Below are 19,685 nucleotides of genomic sequence, written 5' to 3'. Positions count from 1 at the left end.
TGCGATTACTTTTCATAATGGGACAATTTGATTTGCTGTTTTTTTCCTATTTTTTTCCCGAACAAATCTTATAATCTATTTAATGCATCTAAAAGATTATTGAAAGATATGTTGAAAACTGAATTTAACCCAATTTAGACGAAAATGGGACGCAGATGGGACTGACTAGCGATTCACGGCAGAATAATCCAAAGGACTTTTGACCAGCTATATTCGCCAAACACCCCTTTGTGGGACGTCCGTTGCTTCCCAGTGTGGGATAAAAACCGAATAAACACACATTTTCACTCATGATATCAGTTCCGTTCGGAGCGTGTTCACGCTGTTTTCCCAGTGAAGGTGCATACCTTAGCTCCAACCCGGACAATAATCGTTTCCTAATGGTATGGGAATAAAATTTTCATTGTGTATATTGAGTAGAAGCATTAACCTTAGAATGCTAATGTCGCTACTGTTCGTGTTACCAACATCTAGTTTGCCACGCGCTGACAGCTTGAGTACCGGTCCTCAAAGTGTCAAATAAATTTTAAAATCCACCACTACAACATGGCATCGAACAAAAAATGAAAAGATACTGTTAAAGGTGATAATAAACTAATTCAGTTTTGTGAGAACAGCGCCATTAGCGTTCTACTACTAATATTTCTATTGTATATTGGCTCTTGGCAGCTTTCGGGGCACTTTCATTGTTACCAATCTTGGCAGACGGAAAAGTGCCCTTCCGATTCGTTGTCAAGCGAAACCAAGTCGAGAGCAATGCAGTTTGATTTTACGAGACGAGATTGGAATGACGATGACGACGACAAGTACGATAACAATGCAATTTAGTTTACCAGGTTCCAACATAAGTGCTTTGTTCCGGTTCCATCAAAGAACTATTTCCGAAATCGAGTTGCATCAGGTGGTATTCCGGAATGGATCTAAACGCGGAAATGGATTGAATGGGAATTTCAATCAATTTGAAGTAGATATATCAACCTTGATTCTTTTCCCCGATATGGTTCGGAACTGAAGTGTTGATTTGACGAGCAATTAGTCGGGATGTATGGAAAGGAATATCATTGGAACTGTCAATGCTGTAAGTATCTTTCGATCAATGTCGATATTTAAGGAACATTCGAGAACGAGGACAAGGCTAAATTTCCGATGCATGGTCAAATATCGATACTAATGTTTTGTTTCTCTCAGAAAATGAATCAATAATGATTTATAAGGAGCGCAGCTCGTGAAGTATCGAATTAATCTGATAAATTATTAAATGTTTGATGTTTAATCAACTCATTATTGCTTTGATCGAGTTACTAACATTGTAATGTTGAATGATCCACTTCTGTCCTGAACCAGACTTCATACACTTTTTCATATTCAGCTTTCCTTCGCTGAACTCCAAACATTTCTTGCTAAGGAAATGTCTAAACTGCTGTGTCTTTTCTGCATATTCCCACAACTGGTTGCCCCCCATTTGATGGCAGCGATTCATTTCCAACGTCTTCCCATCGTAATCCAGACAGTGATCCTTCCGCGTGATTTCTCCCTCTCTCGTGAAATACCACATCTGATGACGACCACGGCCGTGACACGAAGTAACGCCACACTGATTCCGAGCGAGTGGCCAGTCAAGGCATCGATCGGTTCCATTCTCTCCATTTCGAAACTCTCCGCGACCTACGGCTCTGGACGGATCGAATTGCTCCGGAAAGACATTTTCCAAATACCAACGGAAAGATTTGCAGTTCAGGTGCTGTCTCAGTTGCTTTCGCGAAGATACATCTCCGAAATCGCCACGTTTGTCCGGGCCCCCGAACGTTTCGTAATAGTACAGGGCGTATTCATCCATCCACACTTCGGCCATGCGAACCAAGTTGCGTTTGATGACGTCTTCCGATCCCGAAGTTTTCTACAAAAGACGTAATAACTGTATTACTTTACATGAAATTTGGAGAGCATCAAAGAAACTAACAGTTATGTAAGGATGGTTTGGTTTCTGGACGTGAGCTACCCTGGAGCAGGGAACGATCTGCATGGAGCCACCGCACATCCACGTTTTGAACGACAGTTCCAAGTGTTCGGCTCCGTAAGTCTCAAACTGTTCGTCGTACCAACCCAGATGGGCGAAGAGCGTCCTGTTGATGGCGAACAAACCCCCAGGCATCACCGGGGAGTCAAATGGTTCCATCGGATGTTTCGCCTGAGGTTGTCTCCTGTCCCTGCGAAGTCCCCACTGAAAGTTACCCATCCAGTCGAACTTTCCGTATATCAGTTGCGACACTTGCGGGTCCAGAGTCATCGTGTCCCCGTCGATCCAATCCATCGACGGAATTGCTATGGCGGTGGGGTTTCGGGCGACTTGGTTCAAGAGAGGCTCCAACCAACCTGAAGTGGGAAAAAATTGAAGGTGTTGCCTAGTATATCTAGAACATCTCTGTGTTGTCCAATATGGAATTAGACAATATGGTGGTGATCTACAAATGCTAAAGAATATCTTAAATTTTTAACATCGTAAAGTAAAAGTTGCATCATTTATTATGTTAGAAGGGACGCATTCTTGTTTTTGGTCTCGTAATATGGTAATATCCAATATACAAAAAGGGTGACAAGTTAGAATGTGAGAACTATTGAGCGAGCACCATTCTTAACGCAGCCTATAAAGTGCTTTCCCAGATCATGTTCTGCCGTCTATCGCCACTGGCAAGCAAATTTGTGGGAAGTTATCAAGCCAGTTTTGTGGACGGGCGATCGACGACAGACCAAATCATTATCTTGCGGCAGATCCTCCAAAAGTGTCGCGAATATCAAGTCCCGACGCACCACCTATTCATCGATGCCAAAGCGGCCTATGATACCATCGACCGCGAAGAGCTATGGAAGATTATGGACGAGAATGGTTTTCCGGGGAAACTGACTAGACTGATCAAAGCAACGATAGATACCGTAATCCGGGGTATCATTGATCAGCGGGGTAACATTGATCGGAATGCTCATCTCGTTAAGTTGGTATCATCATTTATTGATGAAACATTTCCAAAGCATGAATGTTGCTTCTGTTTTTTATATTGATGAGCTATTAAAAATTAGGGTTTTTGCAAAAATGCGTTAACTTTATGTGTAAATTTGTAGAATTTGTGAAACAATGAATTCAATGGTTAAGGATTACACAACCGAAGATTCATGTCTCACATAAGTGCTGCAAGCGATATGAGCAAGGAAAATGCGGTTCTCACTAAAAATGGCATCGCCAGAAACGATTCCGCTGTCAAAACTTTTATAAGTGTGTTCAATTAGGCAATATTAACGAATTACTGTTAACAATGTAGAATTCGCTTAGGAAATTGCCTACCTTTAGGCGTATTCCACTGTTCGAGGTGTTTTTAATTTTAAAATAACTTAAAAAGTAAATAAGATGTAAGCGTTTGGTCATAATATTCGGATTCAGGGGCCATGATTTAAGTAGGTTACGGCATTTTCAATATTACCGAACGTTGTTTACATGGATGATCAATGTTACCCCATATCAGCTTAATGAAAAAATCACATAAAACATTTTTATAAACATGCTTAAATCTTTCAAAAAACAAAATACAGTTTATAGTTACGAGCTATGGGTAGCAGTACTTGTTTTAAAAATATAAAACTCAGAACATTTGCATTTTTGAATTAAATATTTAAGAAACATCCTAAAAACTGATCAATGTTACCCCGGATAGGGGGGTCTGTAGCCTTGAGGTTACGCTTTCGCTTCATAAGCGGAAAGTCATGGGTTCGATTCCCAGCCCCTCCACAAAAAACCCGTCCAGCCACCAGAAGACGCCTCACGGAGGACCGTGCTTTGGGGAGCACATCCATCCTCCGTCAGTATCAGATGGTGACTGAGACAAACTGACCCTCTTCGCAGGCAGCTAGCCTCACTATCAGCTGAGCTCTCTCCTACCTGCTCGGTGTGAGAGTAAAAGAGTAGGAGAGAGTGAAAGTAGATGTAAATATAAATAAGTTGAAAATAGATCTGTATCGATAAAGAAGCTACAGATGAACTGAGTCCGGCACAGTAGTGGCCACGAGTACGGAGTGCCTTAAATAAATAAAAAAATAATAAAAAAAATGTTACCCCGGATTACGGTACTGTACAGTGCTGTGTGCATTATCGAACCGGTTTGAAACACGCAAAGGACTTTGATAAGGCAATGGTCTTTCCTGCTTTCTGTTCAATATTGCGCTAGAAGTTGTTATAAAACAGTAGAAGCATTAACCTAATAATGCTAATGTCGCTATGAAACGGGCGGGCTTCAACATGCGGGGCACAATCTTCAATAAATCCAGGCAGTTCATCTGTTTTGCTGACAACGTGGACATTGTCGGAAGAACGTTCCAGGTGGTTTCTGAACAGTATACCAGTAGCAGAAACGTGAAGCAGACCGGGTTGGATTTAAGGCTAAGTAGCCCGTCATTCGTTTTGGCAGCCATGTTGACATAATTGCTCGCAATTTCAAAGTGATAAATCACAGTCCTCATAGATCATAATGATCCAGAAAAGTATCACTATAGGCGCTGGCATGCAGAAAGTATGTTGATACTTTTTTAGATGCATCAGTGCAATACCAACTGATTTTCTTCAATTAGAAATTGTGAGATGATTTTGCAACAATCATTAACGTTACGTACCAATTTCAATGACGGCCTACTTCGCCTTAAGGTAAATACGTCGAAGACGCGTGATGATCGACGAGGATGAGTTCGAGGTGGTAGACGAATTTGTCTACCTCGGATCATTGATGGCGTCGGGTAACAACTGCATAAGCATAAGCATAGATGACCGTACAGTTCGTAGCTGCTACTCCGTGATTGACCAGAACATTAAAAGTTGCACAGAGATCTAATTAATGGGGCTTGGGATTAGCTGACCATTCTCAATGTGCACAAATCGAGAGCTCAAATTTTATAAGTCAATAACGGCGCCGGCCACGTCCTTACGGTCATCGGGGAAGGGAAGGAATGTTAGTTCGACAACCGTTATTACTAGAGACCGAGATCACCTCTGTATCTCCACAGTTGTCATGAAAAGGATATTCGGTTAGTGGGATAAGGTACAGATCTGGGAGTCAACAATGTTTGGTGATGCGATCCATGATATAATAACGCCTAACCGGATTCGCGAAATAATTCTATAATCACATTTTATGTCGAACAAGTGTTTGTCACTCGCCCACGCAGGAGCAAGCGACGCGATCAATAGATCAAACAATACTAACGGACCGCACTTTTTCACTGATGTACTACCGACGCGCGGCATGTTTGATCCTGCCCTCATCGCCCGCCCCCGCAGGAGCAAGCGTCAAGGTTGAAGGATCAAACACTACTCGATGACGTCGGATAACAACTGCAACAGAAAAATTCGAAGACGTATCATTGCCGGAAGTCGTGCTTACTACGGACTCCACAAGACCTTGCGGTCTGGTAAACTTCACTTCCGTACTAAGTGTACCATGTACAAGACGCTGATAAGACCGGTAGTCCTCTACGGGCATGAGACGTGGACAATGCTGGAAGAGGACCTGCAGAGGGAGTTTTTGAACGACGTGTGCTTAGGACGATCTTTGGCGGAGTATATGACAAGGAGAAGAATGAACCATGCAACTCTACGGTGAACCCAGTAACCAGAAAGTCGTCAAAGCTGGAAGGATACGATGGGCGAGGCACGTTGTGAGAATGCTGGACAACAATCCCGCAAAAATGATGTTCACCTCGAATCCGGCCGGTACAAGACGAAGGGGAGCGCAACGAGCTAGGTGGTTTGACCAAGTGGAGCAGGATCTTGAAAGTGTGGGGCGATCGAGAAACTGGAGGTTAGCAGCCATGGACCGAGTTAGTTGGCGTAACATTGTGGCGCAGGTCATGTCTTAAAGGACGTAGAGCCATCAAAAGTAAAGTAAAGAAATATGTAATTAAAACAATAGTTAATAAATACTTTTCAAGGAACATATAATGCCTTTATGACGTTTGCTCAGTAAAAAATTAGTATGATTTCAATACCTTTGTGTACCTAATTAAAATAAAAAGCGTATTTTTTTTATCCAACAGAATTGCTCTCTGGACTCTGGACTCTGGACTGGGTGTCATGTTTTCTTTTTTCGTTCGGGTGTTGTCAGTTCAATTGAAGATGGCGTCGAAACAGCAAGCACTCCGCTAGCGTGTTGTACGGTTTTACGAAACCCATAGTCATCGACCCGAAAAGAACCCAACCAACTTGCCCCAGTGCCATCCCATTGCAGATTTGTTCAGCTCTCTCAGTGCTCTGGTGTACCAAAAAGAATTGGCGGGCCAATAATACGAAGCAGTTGATCACGAGGATCAGGATTTGTATCCGGAAGATGTACATTAGACTGATGCAAATTTTGAAGTTTCTGCTCCCCTATGCTTAAACGATGTTGATTATGAAGGCAATCAATCTCCCAAAATTTGAATTGATATGGAAGAAAATTGGTTGTGCACACGTCATTTGTAGTTTATATGGAAATTACTATGGAAAAGACAAACCTGTTGTGTTCAGTCCTCTATCTGCTCGTCATGATAATATATAAAAAAGTGAACACACTCTTTCCAAGTGAAATCTTCGGAGCTACAATTTTGCCGAAGACCACATTTTGCTGGGACGTGAGGATAATTTATTATTCTTGATTCCAAAGTCTAAACCATGCTGAGATGATCATTCAATTACTTTCACGGTGCTCCCCTGACCGTTATTATCAGAAAAAAATGTCCATCAAATCTGTACTCACCAGTCGAATTCTATAGCTAAGCTGCATGTCTGGGCCAAATTTAAAAAAAAAATCGTAGGGCCCGTTTTTAAGTTACGCCCTTTTGAATGTGTAAGTCCACTAATTCAAAGGAAATCTGAGATATTTAAACGAGTTTCCATTGGCCGTGATTATCAGAATAGATATAATATAAAAATTTGAATCAAAGTTGGTTTATATAGTTATTTGTAACTGCTGGGAGGAGTTTTGAATGAGAAGATAGACGAAATTTGGAGTTACGTCCTTTTGGAAGCGTTACCATTGAAAACACTAATTTCCACAGATTAATTTGGCATTCTTATACCTCTGGGCATATTCAAATGTTTTCAATGACACATTGCACTTATGTGCCGCCAAAGTATTTCTCAATCAACTGATTTTCCATAGGCTCGAGTGTTTTAAGGCATTACGGAGCCAATTTCACCATGTAACCAAATTAGTTCTTGTAGCACAATATTCTGGCTAGTTTGATGAACCCATGTACTCACGATTCATATTATTTTACATGCAATTGATTGTTACTTGTTGTACAAGAAAACAATGCAAAGTTTAGAACATCCGTTGTTATTTTGTTCAATGGAGTTCAAAATTGTAGCATTTACAGAGCTTAATTTTAAGTGTTTTTCTCTGTCAGTTTGGAAAACTTTGTGAAGCTCCTAAAGTATGATTTTTTTTCGTTTTTGATGAGTCATAGCAGCTGGTGAGTCTTTACTTCACAAGCACAGCCTGCAATCGAAAACAAATAAAAATTTACATGGAAATCTTCAGTTTATGTAGGATTGAAACCATATCCCGATAGGTAGACCAGCAGGTTATCAACAGGGCCACAGAACAATTTACGATTTTCCGGTAATCAAAACTTACGTAAAATCTATGAATAACATATTTTATATATCTTTTCAAAATTATAATTCCATCTCCACAAGTTCCAGTTTCTTGAATTCCATTATCACGGGACAATGTCATGCAAAGTAATTATATATTCGGGACAATAGCATTCAGTGTAATAGTGCGTTCAGGGTGATGACACTCGGTGTTGGCGCTGGGCACACTGCCGCCGCTTGTTGTACTGCGAAAAGCAAAATGACAATTGATCAGACTAAGGAGATAAACTCTGAGACAATAGCAAAACGTGCAAATTAGCCAGATAGACACCAAAATGTGTAGAACGGTTATGATAAGGGTTTCTAACGTATTATTAATTATAAAATCGATTTCTTCCTAAAGTGTATAACCTAATCCATGCAAATCGTGAGTGATATCCTTACAAGTGTATATTTAAATGAAAATAATTAACGATTATTTGTTCACAGTATATCTAATCCAAAATAGTGACACACCGAAAGTGTAAGAACTTTAGTTTAAAATTTGTTGTTGTAATGAAATTAATAAAACCCTAATTGCAGTTTAAAGCTGCACTAAACGCCATAAACCGTGTTGATGCTGCTGAAGACCCGGTGACGTATCCTTCCCTTTCTGCCCCCGCAACACACGGGTTAATGAAATTCGGAGTTAAGGTATAGAATCTTCTCAAGAGAGTTTGATTTTCAAGAGAGACATGTAACATAAAGCTCTGAAAGTGTTATGATTTTAAACTCAATGAAACCAAGTAATAACGAATGTTTCTTACTTTTCTCTTCACGAATTAGCATGTGAATGGATTGATCGATTTATACAATTTTTTCACTATTGTATTTATACAGAGCTCTAACGAGTTTGTGTAATCGAAAAGACCGAGAAACCCAAAGATAAATTGTTGGTTTTTGAAAAATATAAATGTAGTAATGTATGCCACAAATGATCACTTTTATATCCTGCAAATAAAGAATAAAATAATATGTTAATCAGTCCACAGTCCGGGAAGTCTCCCCTCTGTGCCCAAGGTAGCCAGTATTTATAGCTCAGAAATCCCGTAGGTACGAACAAGTAAAAGGTACCAGAGTCATAAGGAATATCACTTGAGATAGGTAGACATGACAGTCCTTTCCCCTTTAGAAACTTTCTATCAATTCTTTAAAATGTCGCCTTCACGTTACAACAAGAACAATTGAAAATATACCCAACAAATTCCACAGCTGTAACTTCAAAGTATTTATTTCATGACTACAACAAGCCATTCAAATCATTGGATTCATACTGCTTTGCTCAACATTACATTTGACAACTTCGTCAACACTAAAAAACAATTTCGTTCACCTCAATATAGCAATCGCTTCACAAAAGAACAATTATGTTCGCAATATACGATAATTTCGTCAGCTCTGAAGAACAATTTAGTTCAACTCAAATTGGTAATTTCACCACACTCAAATAAATAAAATTGGCAAACTCGCCACCTCAAAGAAAAACGATAATCGCCCACACACATTTCCATGATCCTCGTCGCCACTTTTATATCCTGCAAATAAAGAATAAAATAATATGTTAATCAGTCCACAGTCCGGGAAGTCTCCCCTCTGTGCCCAAGGTAGCCAGTATTTATATCTCAGAAATCCCGTAGGTACGAACAAGTAAAAGGTACCAGAGTCATAAGGAATATCACTTGAGATAGGTAGACATGACAATCACAAAAGTATTGACAGTGGTCTAGAGTTCTATAGTTTGGCCAAATGTGCATTACTCAGCAATTGAAGTTTATGTTCTGAGGCAGTACGAAATTAGCTGCAATATCCGGTAGCTTCTGCTTCTTCTTATTGGCATTTCGTCCCCACTGGGACAGAGCCTGCTTATCTACTAGTGTTCAATGAGCACTTCCACAATTATTAACTAAGAGCTTTCTTTGCCAAAGCTGCCATTTTCGCATTCATATATCGTGTGGCAGGTACGAATATACTCTATGCCCAGGGAAGTCAAAGAAATTTCCATTATGAAAAAATGCTGGACCGACCGGGAATTGAACCCAATCACCTCCAGCATGGCTTTGTTTTTTAGCCGCGGACTCTAATCACTCGGCTAAGGAAAGACCAAGGTAGCTAGTTGGGCCATAACAATATTTTATGAACAATAATAATGACACGTAATGCCTTACAGCGCCAACGCCTTTGAAAAAATAAACAATTGTGAAAGACTGTGGCGACATGTAAGTGCAATGTGTCATTGAAAACATTTGAACATGCTTAACGGAATGCCTGCTTAAAAGAATGCCTAATTAATCTATTCGAAATTAGTGTTTTCAATAGTTACGCTTCCAAAAGGACGTCTATCTTTTCATTCAAAACTCCGCCCAGTAGTTACAAATAACTATATAAACCAACTTTGATTCAAACTTTTATGTTATATCTATTTTGATAATCACGGTCAATGAATTCTCGTTTAAATATCTCAGATTTCCTTTGAATTAGTGGACTTACACATTCAAAAGGGCGTAACTTCAAAACGGGCCCTACGATTTTTTTTTTTAAATTTGGCCCATACATGCAGCTTAGCTATAGAAATTGACTAATGCACAGATTTGATGGAGATTTTTTTCTGATAATAACGGTCAGGGGAGTACCGTGACTTTCAGAGTAACACTGCTTTTTTGCTGTAGAACATAGTAGCCTGGATTACTTTGATCTATTCTACCCGCCAGGAGCACCACTGTTGCCTGCCGAGCAATTGGTTAAGCATATAAAATGCAAACTCACTTTATGATTATGAATAGCAATTTATCCTGACGTCCAATCGAAATGTGGTCTTCGGCAAAGTTGTAGCTGCAAGGATGTCACATGAGTAGAGTTTGTTCACTTTTCCATAAAATATTATGAAGGCGAGACAGAGGGCTGAACACAAAAGGTGAGCGTTTTCCATAGTAATCTACATATAAACTTCAAATGGCGTGTGCACAGTTACATTTCTTCCGAATCACTTCAAACTTTGGGAGGATGCTATTTGTGACCGCTCATTTTGAGGTCACAATAAAATATTTGTTGGCAAGGCCAGTTGAAGGTTAAGAACACTGAATTATTGTTATTTATGTAATATATATTGTTTTGTGAATATTTTAAATGTCTAAATGTGAAAATAAATGTCTGTCTCCACTTTTATTAGTGTTTGAGTGACGTATATTTTGCATTTAGTAGTACAATGGTTGAAGTCTCTTTGTTTATATTTGTTTGTGTATTTATTTATTTATTTATTTATTTATTTATTTATTTATTTATTCATTCATTTATTTATTTATTTATTTATTTTTCTATACATTTATTTATTCATATACTTATACATTTATTTAAAAAATATATATTTTTCATATACACTTATTTATTTATATTGTTCATTTATTTACTTAGATTGTTTATTTATTTTTATAGATTGTTTTTCATATTTTCATATTTATTCACAAAAATATTATTATATGCGGAAAACAAGTGATTAGGGAATTCGAATTGTCAAGGCAAAGCATGCAGCCAAATTTGTCGGAGTAAATGGGTAATTTAGTGTAGAGCTTCAACCATATTAATGTTAGTGTGTAAGATTTTGCGTCATCGATCCATCAAGCTTCGTCTTTCATCGTGTCCGATCATCATCATCTTCGTCATCATGCCTGTATGAATGTCGGCACTAATTATGATGGGGCAGGTTCGGGTTTATGTGCTGACTGAACTATAAATAGGAGCCGCCGATTAGGGTGAAGCTCTCTAGTAATTCGAAAAGTCCTGAGGAGTGACGAAATAGTGTCGGTCCGCGAGTTAGTCCGTCACCATACTGACCGCGGTAGTTCCCCCGTAGTTGCGCTATAGTGATAGTAGAGTTCTGTTGAAGCCTTAAAATTACTATATTAAAACCTACATCATATAACTACAAATTAAAAGTTGTTAAGAATATAAAATCCACAGTTAAAATGCCGCTAAAACTTAACACTAAAATCCATTTAAAATAAAAGTACGGATCATCGAAAACCCACCACTAACGGTTAGAAAAGTGCACCACAGACAATTCAGTTAGTTCTAACCGCGCTAGTTTTTCGTGATCGTGAACGTACGCCCAGTGATCAAGCGAGCTAGTGAACAATAAACTGCAGTGATTGTGTTCAAAAGAAATTGTGGCCGGCCGGACAAATTTAAGAAGAAGAGTGAACAATGGCATTCCGTCAAATCTGTGGTTGTCCGGCCCATTTGGTGCATGCTCGCTTGATTGGCCACTAACGCGCGCGCTTTGTACCATTCCCAGGGCATGGAACTTGGCCATCGCTACAAAAGGCCTTACCGACCTCGCGACACTGTGTTCTCGAACCAGTGAACCAGAACAGTGACACCCTGAGAAGAAAAGAAGAAGATTTGGAAGAAATAAGAAGATGATCCTGTTTTGTACCCGCCGGATGGAGTATCCTGTGTCAACTATGCATGCCAACGGAGACAACGATCGGCCGCAACGGTGAGCGCTAGTTTTGTAAAATAAAAAGTTAAAATTAAAAAAGAAACAGTTTCACTATTTTTCCCTGTTTTTCTTGAAATAAAACTTCAATGTATGGCCTTCTTAACCTCAACTGAATTATCAAAGTTATTAATGTAAAGAAATTCTTGTTTTCCGCCATTTTGTATTGTATTAGTCCGCCTTGCCACCAAATATAGTTGGGAAAATTATCCGGCAGCACCAAATGAAACGACCCTGAAAAAGTGTGTTGATAACCCCTGTCCCATAGGTTTGCCCATAACAGGGGTTCCCACCACGCTTTCTGATAGTATCATATTTACCAAAATAAAAATCGTTTAAGCATAGGGGAACCAAAATTTCAAAATTTGCATCACTCTAATGTACATCAGTGCCGTCCAGCGCTCTTGTGAGAGCATCGTGACTAAGTTGCATCGTAAGGCTGATCGGTTTATGGACAAAAGGTCGGTAGACAAAAGGTCGGTAGACAAAACGTCGAAAGGACAAAAAGTTAGGACAATTATTTGCTTGGTCGAAAATTTTTCCTTCTTTGAAAAAAGATTTTCGATCTTTTGTCCCTTCTTTTTTGTTCTTCGACCTTTTGTCCTATTGACCTTCTGTCCTTTCGACTTTTTGTCTTTCGAACTTTTGTCGTAGATTCCGGCTGATCAGAGCCTTTTCTTTGAGCGGCAGAGTAACCATGGTAAGCTCTAGTGCAGTTGAATATTACTCACTAAGCTCTGTTACCACATTTCGAAGAAACGAAAGGAAGTCCATAATCGATATCACGTTCTGCAGGCCTGCACTGACGGCGAACATAAATTTAGATGTTTCCTCACTCTCCTACAAAGTTTATCTTTACTAAATCCTGTGGGAACAAAACCTACGGAAGGACAAGAAACTTTTCGTTGAAGCAGTGATGGAACACGTGGCGTTCAGCTTACTGGTGGAATGAGATGCTCAACACGATGTACACTAGAAGGCGCGATCTAAAGGAAGGACGGAGTTGGCCAGAAAAGAGTGCATGGCAGTTTTTTGAGAAGCTAGGGCCGCATTGAAACGGAAGTCCAGTTTAGTATGGCGAAAATTTCTTCAAGGAGCTGTGCCGAGATACCAATTCACCAATAACTGGAGTGGCGCATACCGAAGATTATGGACCCGTCGACGCCAGTTGAAATGTGCTCTTGCAATCTGAAAGCAATCATGGAGGATCTTTTCCCAAAGCACGATCTGGTTTCCTAAACACCGACATCGTTCAGCGATGATAAAAAGGCGATCGCCGATGTTTCTTAGATGCGCTCCTGAGGCGTCCATATCTGAGCGTTACCAAACTACGTGATCGATGTCATCACAACCGGAATCACACTTGCTACAATTTTTGCTTATCGCGACGTTAATCCTGCTCAAACATGCATCTAGCGAGTAATGGTTGGGCACCACGCGAATGAAATCTCAATTTACATCCAAACCATGACACCACGCTTGCAAGGAACCTGTAGGGGAATCATGGAATGTAACCACCGCCCCAGTTGACCATTTAGCCAATCGCTTTGCAAACCGTGAAAAGATCTTTAACGCACTAAATGCAAAAAAAATCATCGTGTGAAATTCTGCTATCATAAATCTCACCTTCCTCAGCGCCCACCTTTGCAAAAGAGTCCGCCTTCTCATTGCCACAAATTTAGCATCTGGTCTTTTATTTTTGCAAGAAAGTAATAACAGGTTTCAGCAGGTTGCCTTCGGATATCCGAGAAGATGAAGAAGTGGTCTGCGAGCATATTGATCATCCCCAAAGCAAAGTTTATTACTGCCAGCTTAGCAAGAAACCGAAGCCAGTGGGTCCTTCAATACGAGGCCCGTTTGTGAAAAATCTCCTGGAGGAATGAACATTCTGATACAATGAAGTTAATCTTGAGTATCATGAATTGAGGGGCAGATCGTGTTCAACAGAGGAACTGTCATGATGAAGCACGTGGAGGGTTATAACATGGACGACTTAAGTTACATGACATGTAGTAGCTTAGCTTAGCTTAGCTTAGACTGACTACACATATCAATGGTTGCTATTCCGTGATTGACCGAAGTCAGTGAAAATGCACAAAGAATCAACTTGAAGTTCGGCTAGGATTGGCCATAATCTTCTTCAGTGTGCATAATTCAGTGCCTCTATTTATACAGGGTCAATAACAGCGCCGGCCACGTCCTTGCAGTCAGGTGGGATTGGGGGAAGGAATGTTAGTGTGTAACCTTTGCTATTTGGAGACCGTGTTTGCCTCTGCATCTCCACAAAGGTTACTGGGAGGGATGTTTGTTAATGGGGAGGATCGTTGGGTCATAGGATTCACTTTGATAAGCGATTAGACCATGATAAACAATGATTTGTGAGATACATACATGCTTAAACGTAAATATAATATTTTCATTTGATATGAACAATTTCTATGTAGAGGAAAATTATGCCGACACTTGAGGTGACGAACCATTCAAAGTTTGTTGAACAAATACCTAAATGTAACATTCCTACAGCTGTCAGGACGAAAGCATGTGTTATTATATTTTACTCATTTGAAAAGAAACAAAAAACTCGATTGGTTGGGACATCATAGAACACTCTTATTCTTATGCCGACACTTACAGTGGCGAACCATCCAAAGTTTTCGCAAGTCTACACTTGTAGTGTCGAACCATTCAAAGTTTTTTTTTTATAATTACAAAAATAAAGGTATATAAGAGGTGTTCTGAAAATAAAAATGTTAAACATAAATAAATCATGAATCAGAGTTTGTGTCGACACTCACAGTGACGAACCATCCATAGTTTGTTGAAAAATCATATTTACATCCCACCATTGTAACGATTGAATGTGCAGTCATACATATTTTATAGATTAGAAATAGTAGCATGAAACGAGCTCACCAATTTATCCGTTATCCTTGACTGAGCAGCCACAATCCACTTTCGGCTTCACTCGTTTGCTCGGCTATAAAAAAGCACTCAGGAAAAAAAAAATAAGCGCGCGACCAAAAAAGAATAAAAAAAAATAAAAAAACTGTTCGGGCTTTCTTAACGCACTGCCCAGGAGCAAGCGTCAAGGTCGAAGGATCAAACAGAACTCGACTTAAGTTACATGACATGTAGTAGAGATAAACTCTCATGAATTTTGACTGAGATCGCCGATGTATGGCAGATGTCCAACGATGTAAAAGTGGCGAAGCTCTTGAAAGTGAAGAAAGTATTGTTGTTTGTTTGAGTGGGACATAAACCCGAAGGTCATTCGTCCCTTTTTGTGAAGAAATTATTTTATTTATTTGGTTTTCCATCAATTAGCTTGATAAAACCTCGCCAACAATATTTCGCTAATTCACTCGGTTCATAGCCGCTTCTCTCCATCCTCGACTGCGACCCACGCTCTCCAGGTTCTGGTGCACCGGGTCAATCCACCTAGCTCGCTGCGCCCCACGCCTTCTTGTTCCGACCGGATTCGTAGCGAACACCATCTTTACAGGGCAGTTGTCTGGCATTCTTGCAACATGCCTTGCACAGCGTTTTCTTCCAGCTTTAGCTACCTTCAGCATACTGGATCGCCGTAGAGTTTAGCGAGCTCGTGGTTCATCGCCACACGCCGTTCTCCTGCACGCCACCGAAGATCGTCCTTAGCACTCGGCGTTCGAAAACCCCAAGAACTGAGGTTCTTGTGAAGAAAGTCCTCAGTCTAGATTAAATATCGAATACGGTAAGCTGTTATCATGGTGTATCCAAACATATTCAAGATGGTGCTCCACATATCTCCGACGACATTTCAGCAATGCAGAAGATTCAGAAACCAAGTAAGCCGCCGATAAATCCTGCCATGGTTAGACCCATATGCTCTAGGGATACGCTCGGGTAACACATACAAGGAATCGTCTTCACCAGACTGATGAGTGTCCGAAATTCAAAAGTGTCCTTGGTTGCAAGTAAAAGTTGGAGTGGTAAAATTTATCGGGTGAATTGAGAATAGTTAATTCAAGACCTTTTGTGGTACCTTACGGTACTCCGCCATTTTGTATGAAAGTTGGCGAAGCACACGGTTCGGCATAGTGGTCCCTAGTTGGCCATTACGCCTGAACGTAAAAGATTAGTGCCATTCTGGTCTTGTGAGGCCATAAACATTACAGAGCGATTCCACTCGGCAGAGTCACTCTGGCCTTGTGCTCTATCGATGTAAGCCAAAGAGGGAAGACGCCAGGGAGACAAGTAGATCGAATTTTTCTGTCAAGTCGATCTGACTACCGATACACCAAGTAAACTATCCGACCACCACCACCATAATCCTAAGGGAAATCCGACAGAGGCCCAGCCAGCTGGCCTGCAGAAACATCGTCGGCGAGCGCTCTTCCATCGTCCATCGGCACCGGGCTAAGTAGCATCAACAGTACGGTACGTCCCAATGTTTTTCATAAATCACCCACCGTTGCAATAAATTCAACCCACACCCCATTTGCAATAGAATTTAAATAAACAACATTAATTTACACCTCAAATTATACGTTTTAGAATCTCATAACCCAAGTAAGGTGACAGTATCTGCACATTGGTCACGAAGCCCCTCCGATTACCCGGGTCTCAGCTTGAGGAGTCTCTTGCTACTGAATGTTTACCGCGAGCTTTGCTAAGGTAAAAGTTATGATGCATCTATTTTCTGCATACTGTGATCAGGAGAACACGATTCCTTGAGCATTTACATATTTGAATGTTTCAAAAATCGAAGTAGGGAAAGTGAACCAGTTATGGCCATAGTGGTTCCCTATTTGGCCATATGCAAAATTTGGACAACTTTTACATTTTTAATCTTTTTGAATGTTTTAACATCAAGATTTATCCTTTATTTTACTGCTAAAATACAAAAGATTTTTCAAAATGTGAAGGAATTCAAGATATCATGTATGGCAAAATAGGGGACCACTATGGCCATAACTGGTACACCTACCCTAGTCCTCGAAATTGCTTTTGAACTGAAATTTCTCCTTCAAGCATTTTCGATTTATAATACTACCCTTATACGTCTAATTGTCCCATAATTCACGTGAACTTTATGGACCGCGATAAAAGATACATATAATGGTTAAGGCTAAGTAGCCCGTCATTCGTTTAGGCAACAATGATGACTTTTCAGCTTGCCTTTCAAAGTGATAAAACTCAGTCTTGATAGTTTATATTGACTTGAAAAAGTATCACTGTGCGCGCTAACATGCATAAAGTATGCTGATACTTTTTCAGCTGTGTCAGTGCAAAACCAACTGATTTTTTTTGATTCGAAATCGTGAGATGAATTAGCAACAATCATCAACGTCGCGTACAAATTTCAATGACGGCCTACTTCGCCTTAAAAAGTACAGAAACGTTGAAAATAGTTATGCATTTATACCAACTTCGCACTCAACGTGAGCATCCAGAAATGTTATGATCTGCGCCGTCGTGTTCCATGCACCCAGCATTTTGGCCCGAATCAACCCCAACCGGCTGGCAGCTCGCAGGATTCGTACCTTTGGATACGATTGGAAGTGCTCATCCAGCTGAGTTTTTGTATGAGCTACATCGGGGGAACATTTCCATTAGTCATCGCTCGTTAGAACAATATTCGGTTCACTACTCACGTAGAAAGGAGAAATCATCCACGAGCACTATTTCCCTCACCAAATTGGGAGGGGATCGATCAAGAATCGAGTGCACCGTCCGCACTAGCACTGACCAGGCTTCATTGTAGAACACGATCACGATCGAGGTGTCCGGAAGGTTTTTCAAGTACCGACCCGGCTGTTTGCACCAGCTGTCTCGATAATCTGGGAGCCGTCGTCGAACCGATATCAAATCAGACAGTACCTGGTTGAACCCCTGGTCATTATAACCTTCTTCGACAAGCTTTGCCATAGCTGGGTCGATGTTTCCGAGAGTCACGGCAGCTCCCATGTCTCCAGGGGGCGTAGGGAGTTTGGGGTTTAAGGTTTGCAAAGGGTATTCGAGATGTTCCGGTAGTTCAGTAGAATCTTCATAATTTCGCTCTGTTTCACTGAGTTGCTCGCCACGGTCACTTGGATCAATCGTACTAAATCTGAATCGAGTCACTAGTCCAAAGGCTACTACGATCCAGAACAATACACCAACACTTAGTTTCTTCCTCAACACCTGATTGAAACCGATCGATTAGTAATATGACGACTGAAAATTGGAAACTCATGCCACAATTACCCGAATCATGATACACTCTATGAAGAAACACCGCTTGAATGTAACTGAAATGCATGGAGGTTCAAATGTAGAACGCCACTTTAGTGAAACGTGACTAAGCGGAAAACAGTAGGCGGTGCGCATGTTTTCTGTTTGGTAGTTTTTTGTTTGGGTGTCTACCGCTGCGTTTGCCTCCACGGCTTGAAAGTCATTACCGTTGTATGTGACGTAATTCATCTAGAAAAATGTAAGACAAACAATGCGAAGAATGTTTGTGTCGCACATATTAGAATTCTTCTTTTTCGTCTTGGCCTTACGTACCCACTGGAGAATCTGTTCTAGATTAGTGTTCTGTGAGCCCTTCCACAGTTATTAAATGTGAGCCTTCAAAGTTGCCATTTTAGCATTGCAGTCGGAGAGTCGATATATTATACGTAAGGGGTTATGGGAAGAGGGGGGTTTGAGATTTCTTTTGCACCATACATATTATGTTTCATCTTATCACGTCCGTCCCACTCGGGCTCAGATTGGGTACCAATTCTAGTACTGCATTTGGTCCCTCGGTAGTGCAAAAGGTCCCCAAGTTTAACAGATCGCAGTACAATTTGAAAGGCATTCTAGATTACCTTACGAGCCATAAAATTTCGGCCAACTGCAAGGGACATGGGGGTCTTTAATTTGTCTTTGATCTTATCATGGGAATTTCTATTACTTAATGTTTGTATTACTAAATAGCAAATGTTGATATACAAAAAAATCGTTGATTTTATTGTCGTTACCAAAATAATACCAAGGACTTTTGGAGGCTAACATGTTTTAAAGCAATACATTCAGCAAAGCAACAGCCAATAGCAAACCATGCCCAATTCCATAAATCAATAGTCGCTAAATGAACATTAATTTCACTGAAAATTTTATGACAAATATTTGCTTAACCACAGCAGGCCAGCAATGACCATCCAGTTCTGCAGCAATCAACAGCTTCCCCCATGCTACCAATTTTCAAAATTAAACATTACCGATAGGAAAACATTACCGCAGCCACCGCTGGCCAACAAGGACTCGAGTTTTGCGGTCCGACCATTTTCCGGGACAGTCAACCCCCTTCCGCGCCCAGCTGGTCCAATGCCACCTTTAATTATGCACCGGGGGAAAATCATAAAGCAAAACTCCCCCGTGGCCAACTGTGTGACATTCGAATTCGCCAATCTCGATCCGGTCACAGCCAACGATGCGATGTCGACACCGACCACCGAACACAAATGAAGCCCGCGAAAGCGGTTCAAGTTCAATCGATAGGAAATTTTATCGCCACCATAAATTTCACCGTCATTTTGG

The 19,685-nt window shown here is 40.5% G+C and overlaps 1 protein-coding gene across 1 annotated transcript; it reads right to left on the bottom strand.

Annotated features, from left to right (window-relative positions):
• Nucleotides 1–660: 660 nt before the first annotated feature.
• On the bottom strand, nucleotides 661–18,442 carry LOC5570321 (putative polypeptide N-acetylgalactosaminyltransferase 9). The gene is made up of 5 exons (XM_001653097.2): nucleotides 18,369–18,442; nucleotides 17,777–18,305; nucleotides 17,548–17,712; nucleotides 1,961–2,373; nucleotides 661–1,897 (listed from the first exon to the last, which is right to left on the bottom strand). The coding sequence occupies exons 1-5, from the start codon at nucleotides 18,375–18,377 to the stop codon at nucleotides 1,274–1,276; spliced, it is 1,740 nt and encodes a 579-aa protein (XP_001653147.2). The 5' UTR covers nucleotides 18,378–18,442; the 3' UTR covers nucleotides 661–1,273.
• Nucleotides 18,443–19,685: the final 1,243 nt, after the last annotated feature.

The sequence above is a fragment of the Aedes aegypti genome, chromosome 3, assembly GCF_002204515.2.
Source record: "Aedes aegypti strain LVP_AGWG chromosome 3, AaegL5.0 Primary Assembly, whole genome shotgun sequence".
Lineage (NCBI taxonomy): Eukaryota > Metazoa > Arthropoda > Insecta > Diptera > Culicidae > Aedes > Aedes aegypti.
The sequence above is the reverse complement of the archived record's forward strand: the minus strand, read 5'-3'. Positions and strand labels throughout refer to the sequence as shown.